Source organism: Bidens hawaiensis, unplaced genomic scaffold, assembly GCF_021521415.1.
Source record: "Bidens hawaiensis isolate Kalapana, Puna unplaced genomic scaffold, B.hawaiensis_p1.1 tig00024469_1, whole genome shotgun sequence".
Lineage (NCBI taxonomy): Eukaryota > Viridiplantae > Streptophyta > Magnoliopsida > Asterales > Asteraceae > Bidens > Bidens hawaiensis.
Window position 1 is genome coordinate 265,411 of NW_027493868.1, and position 6,627 is coordinate 272,037.

The 6,627-nt window shown below is 33.7% G+C and overlaps 1 protein-coding gene across 1 annotated transcript; it reads right to left on the reverse strand.

The window, feature by feature from the left end:
- Positions 1-2,039: 2,039 nt before the first annotated feature.
- Positions 2,040-3,882, reverse strand: LOC143569394 (ras-related protein RABA5c-like). Its single transcript, XM_077055322.1, has 2 exons — positions 3,549-3,882; positions 2,040-2,463 (listed from the first exon to the last, which is right to left on the reverse strand). Exons 1-2 carry the CDS (start codon positions 3,880-3,882, stop codon positions 2,144-2,146), a joined length of 654 nt encoding a protein of 217 aa, XP_076911437.1. The 3' UTR covers positions 2,040-2,143.
- Positions 3,883-6,627: the final 2,745 nt, after the last annotated feature.

A 6,627-nucleotide genomic window follows, 5' to 3' on the forward strand; every position in this document is an offset into this window, starting at 1 on the left:
CTCACTGTTTTTTCATGTTAACAATAAAATGTATTTGATCCTGTTTCTAAATTATATAACTACAAAAATATGTATAAAATATAGTTATGTATTTATGTTGAGTTATTTATATATGAACTTATGAAGGTTCGAAAAAAGGAAACATGAGTTACTTCGTAGATTAGAGATGTTCTCCGGTTACTTTTTCAAGTTTCAGGTTATTTATTATAGTGTACATTATGTTATTTCAAGCCCTTTAGTGATAAAAGTAAAACTTTCTTGAGCATGGCTTGATTTGATTCTTATGTTCATGTGTATGTGTTGATTTTAATTCACGTTGAAACTAATTAGAATTTAAAATTCTATTATGAGTTTCAACTCGAATACAGACCTATATTATATAACCCGAACCGAACTGTCCGTTTAAGATTTGATCATGTCGTTCAAAAAAAGGATCTGTCATGCCTGATAACCGCTCAGTCACATTCATTTCATGTTTTCAAACTGCAAAATATAATATGCATACTGGTTTCATAACAATTAATGCAAAAAACCTAAAACATTTGCATTTAGCCAACAAAGTTGAAGGGTATAAACTATAAACCCTTAGTAGATCTGCCCCTGCGTGATATAGCATAATCTGGTGGTTTTGGTAAATATCATGTATTTAATATATTTTTTTAATTGTATTAACTAGTGAAATGGTTCTTTTCTATGTAAGTTAAATTACTTTGTTATATAAAAAGTCAGTTTAAAAACTTAACTGTGTGATCATGAAATTACATTTCTTTTTCTAGATTTTACTCTTATATTAGATTTATACGCGTAATATCAACGTATTTTGGGTTAATTATCATACACATTTACATTATATAGAATATAACATATTGAACTTTTATTTGTTTTAAGAGCTTTGACGTAAATACTTTATAATGATGCATAATGAAATCTCAAAATAGACTTATTTTAAAAGGCAATAGGGCTTAGTGGGACAACATTCCTGAACCCACGCCTTAAGTCCAATTATTTTTATTTTTATACCATTTAAATCTTAAGTACTTATTGCGTATGTACTTACGTAATAGAGATCTACACGTTATACATACACTGATGATTTTTTTAATAAAATAATCAACTTATTCATGAAATGAAGAAAATATTGCAAAATGTGGGATCTATGATTTTATTCTTTTTCATCAAACGTGATATCTTATAAGTATAATTTCTAACACGCTATAAAACAATCACAATATTCAGCATTTGAATACCGCTTTGGCTAACATGTTGTATTCAGGTCACATGTTTAGCTTGTTTAATTAAAGCTACCCTGTTAATTACATCCACACCAAACAGTTAAACATGTTTACAACCCGAAAACTCGTTGGTTTGCGTGTTTAGCTCGTTTAATTAAACAAGTCAAGGCCAAACCCGTTTATGGCCCGGTTAACCCATTAATTACAACATACCAATAGGTTAAACATGTTTACAACCCCGTAACTAGCATGTTTAGCTCATTAATTAATTAACCTGTTGATGCCAAGCCCATTTATGGCTTGGTTAACCCACTAATTACAACAAACCAATTGGTTAAACATGCTTACATCCTACCCAATAAACCAATTGGTTAAACATGCTTACACCCTACCCTGACAACTCGAATAACTCGTCTATATAAATAGTTAAAATCTATTATATTTTTATTTTCTCATACCAACAAAACATCCTTCACAAAAGGGTTTTCTTGTAAGTTTTGAGGCATCTAATAATATGATAATTTGTCTATAAATACACAGGTGTGAGCATATTTGTGTAATTTTATATGTGCAAACATAAACGCACGCGACATAACCCCAAAAAAACAGGTTTACAATACGTCACCCATTTAACTCATTTAGATAAACGAAATGTTCTAACTATACGAATCAAACGCCAGTCATAAAAAACTTACCTTGTAAGCTTTAAGGCATTGAGTATTTATAACGCGTACGTACACACATAACCACCAGTAACAACAATGGGCAACTGGCAACAAAAACATGTAAAGAATACACCTTTTCAAATAAACAATTCTGAAAAACACAAAGGTAAAACTTATATAATATCCAAAAACAAAATAATTTAATTTCCAAAAAATAAATATGAAAGGAATAAACATTCAGTAAAATCAAGAACAACAAGAGTATTTGCTTTGATCTTGTTTAGATCCACCATCACCATTGTTTGCAAGAGTCACCCTGTGTTTAGATAACTCAGCTTTATATGAATCCGAATTCAATACTTTTCGACTCACGTTATTATAGATCTCCCGAATAACCATCTCGAAAGCCGTTTTCACATTTGTTGAATCAAGAGCCGATGTTTCCATGAAAAATAACCCGTTTTGTTCTGCAAGATTCTTGCCATCTTCCACCGATACCGCCCTGATATTCTCCAAATCACATTTGTTTCCCACTAACATCCTTGCAACTGTGGTCTCCGAATGAGCTGCATAAGTTTTATATATAAGTTAGTGCTTTTTTCAAGAAATTATGAATGGTTTACTTCATGAAGCATATTTGGCTGTACATAGAGCAATGCTTCGCATATGTGAAGCTCTCGAGCGAGTCAGAATCTGAATAAGATAATCAGATTCTATGCTAAGGGGGTGTTTAGCATCGCATAATGAAAGCGACTATGCAATATTTAATAATCTGAATAAGATAATCAGTTGTAACAAAACAGGTTATGGCAAATAAAAAACTCAAAACAAGATGAGCCGGGCCTCAAATAAAGCTCATATAGTTATCGAGTCCTCAACTAAAGCTCTTTCAGTTATCAAGCCCGAGCTCAAGCCTTGTATAGAAAGATCGTTTAGGCTCGTCGAGCCTTGTATATTTTTTAAGTTGAACTCTTTTGGACTTCTATGTATTAATTTCACACTGCACAAGTGCACGACTGAGCTCGAGCTGAGCTTTGGCTCGTTTATGGTTCTGTGCACGAGTGAGTTTAAAGATTTCCCAAAAGATATAAAAATAATTATAAATGCACATTAATTAATTAATTAATAAAAAAATAAACGAGCCTAGCTTGAGCTTGAAAAAGCAGCCCATGACCCAAGCCCGGGCTGAGCTCGAGCACTAAAAAAACGACTCATGAGTTGAGCTTGGCTTTAGTGCTCTCGTAAGTCAACACAATCCGCTTGGGCTAAGCTCGTTTACACCTCTTAAGTGCTTATAAGATAATGAGCTGTTTTAGAGTAAATTATGATTATTTGACCTCTAATTGGCTATATAATCAAAAACCAGTTTTGCCAAACCCAAACAGTGGAAATCAAAAAAGATCATCTAAGCATGTACCGACCGACCACAATCGGTACTCGGTTTTTAATGTTTTTGGTATCGGTACCATTCGGTTTTGGTATTTTCGATGCTACTGATACCAAACCAAAAAAAATCAGTACAGTCTTTGATATATCCTAGATCTATCTAATCCAACCCGACCCGACCCGACCCAACACAACCTAAACCCCAAACTCAACAAACAAAACAAAACTAAAATCAAATTGAACCAGCCGAACAACAACAACTCACTGTTAAGCTCCTCGAGCCACCTGGCGACGTTATCAAACGTGGTACTCCTAGAAATATCATAAACAATGAGAGCACCAACAGCACCACGATAATAAGCAGACGTGACAGCACGGAAGCGTTCTTGGCCAGCAGTGTCCCAAATCTGAGCCTTGACTTCTTTCCCATCAATCTCCATGCTCTGGGTCTGGAACTCAACTCCGATGGTGGCCTTTGAATGCGGGTTGAACTCGTTACGGGCGTACCGAGATAAGAGGTTTGATTTGCCCACGGCGGAGTCGCCGATGATGACCACTTTGAAGAGGTACTCTTCTCCTTCATCGTCTGATGAATCCATGTGTGATCTGTTTGGGGTTTGATTGTATTTGTTGATATGGGATGGTGGACAGCAGGAAACGGTTGAAGTAAAGGCTGGCAGGCAGGCAGAAGACAGACAGAGGTTGTGCTTTATTAGTGGACCATTATTGACCGACCGATGTTGTACTAAATAGTTAAAAACCTTAAATTATGTAATAAAGTGGATGTGTTTCAACAAAATAAGTTAGTGTTAAGGTTTGAACTTTTTTGCTTTTTCAACGGCCCTCTGCTGGACTTAAACAAGTATTCATCGTTACAAAAAAGGAAAGCAAAGGTGCTTTATGCGGTTTGTGTCCATGTCCACAAGTGAATGGTGTGGAAGGTGAAATAAAAGCACTTAGTTTCTTGGGGGTTCATAATAGATCCAAGAGTCTTGGCCTAACTTTTTTAGATTTTGGATTATTCGGGTTGGACCGTTCAGGTTTTGGCTTGCTGATAATCAACACGCAAACCAGCCTGATATAATAATTGATTCACAAAGCTTCAGTCAGGTTCGGGCTTCTCATTCTTTCGGTTGGGTCTTTTTAGTTCTTTCAAGCTTCTCATTCCTCATGTCACCTCAGGTAAGGTAAGGCTTCTCATTCTTTTGGGTTGGGTGAGACCGAACCTCGGGTTAGGTTCGGTCTTCGGGTGCGATAAAAAAACCACCCCTAATATAAATCATATGGCTCTCTTATCCTTAGAGTGAACATTGTTATGTGTGTATGACTCTTTGGTAGATTACATGTTGCGCATGTCAATTTTGTGCTAGTCTAACACATTATCCGACTCATTTGAGTATATTGAACAAAATTTACGACTTCTATGGAACATTATGACTTACATTGTATAGCGTGTTATTACAACACATCATACAAACTTTATAATCATTTTTCGTCTATCATACAACCCTTATAACTGTATGTAAAGATAGTAGTGTTTGCATAATGTGTTTGGATGTATCATTGTTTCCTTATTATTATTTATCCATATAAATTGAAATTGCTTTCTATTTAGAAATGAAAATTTCAAAATATCTATTTTGTTTAGTATATAATTTTCTTTCTTAAAACGTGTTAAGTTGATATACTTAGAAAATTAATTAAGATCCATAAATATAAAGTAAAGACATAAAGTCTTGCCTGGTATGAACATTCTCTTACAAATATGCCTAAATATTTGTTATTCTCGTGATTTTCTTTAAAATTTATACCATTAGTTCTATTTTATAATGATTTAGTATCCATATATTATTGATTTCCATAATCTTAGTTTAATCATGTAGCAATCGATATATTTAGTATCATAAATTTATAGGCGTTTTAATAAGTAAGATAATTTTATTTTTTAAAAAACTAGTTAAAAGGATCCAATTTAACAAACCCAATAATCATTATTCATTTAACAGGAAATGACTTGATTTGAGTAAAAATAATTTGTTTAGGGGTTCATTCAACAAAACTTTAAATGAATCAATACGGGTACCACTTTTATAAAACTTAATAATATATAACATCTCACCACCATTGTCACGTTGTTACCACTATCAATGTTGTTGCCACCTCCACGGCCAATGCAACCACCAGGGACGACCCGGTTACTGTTCGAAAACTTTTATAAGTATTGAGCACGGTCATTCTTCAGGCATTGGGTCCGTGACTTCGGTCATCGCTGTGACTAAGTGCAAGCTTCGTCACTGGCAACCATCATTTGTGGTGGTAGCCACAAAGCAAATAAAACAGACTAATTTTCAATGTGAATCGTTTCCGTTACTTATCCTAGCTCCTCCATTTTTATATATAGCTTAAGATTTATATGACATTTCATATTGTTTCATTCAAAATATGGAATCATATATTTATTATGCTTTTCATATGGTATACTATGCTATTTAAAAAGGAAATATTCATTAGAGAGCGATGCATGTCATTAGTTGCACGCATGAGGGAGATCTTATATAAATATCAAATTTAAACGGTTGGAAATATAAATTTATTCTCGTTTTGTCTTTGTTGCATACTTGCATCTAACCTAGTTGTTATTTAACTAATATTAAGCCTCCCACATTGCGATGGTCTCTATCTCGGAAAAGTGTCCTCTCACGTTGCGACATTCATATTGGATTTTAGTAACATCAGGACAATCGGATAACATATTGTTAGCATTTAACCTTAAATATTAAGGCTAACTTATGTAAAAAAAGCTTTGTTCAACATGTAAAGTAATACTACAAATTATTTAAAGTTATTCATACCACTAAAAGTACCATCAAATAAGTTTTGTCAATCAATACCAAAACTAAATCAACATAATAGCTTTAGGCCAATTTTAGTTGTTTATTGCGTAGACGGGTTGTATATTTTAATTTTGGAAAAGTTAAAAATGGAAGCAAAAAGCGTGTTGGCAAATAAGGGACTTTTACCTGCAAAATTCCAATTTGTAATTACTTTATTTTTCGAGAGGTCAATTTTATTAAATCCACCCCACAAGAGAGGGCAAAACGAACACGCTAACGATTACAACATAATTACAAAATATTAAAATTTACTCCAATCTAACCAATAAACCATTTTCTTTCTTGAATCTATTATTGGACCAAAGATAGTTAAGGGTCTTGATATCTTCCAAAATCCTCCTAAGATTAGCATCCTTGACTCCTTGTTTGAAAAGTGAAGCTGGTGCCTAACCAACTAAATACGCCAACATCCTATCACCAAAATTTCTTGAATAATGCCATTGAGGTAGT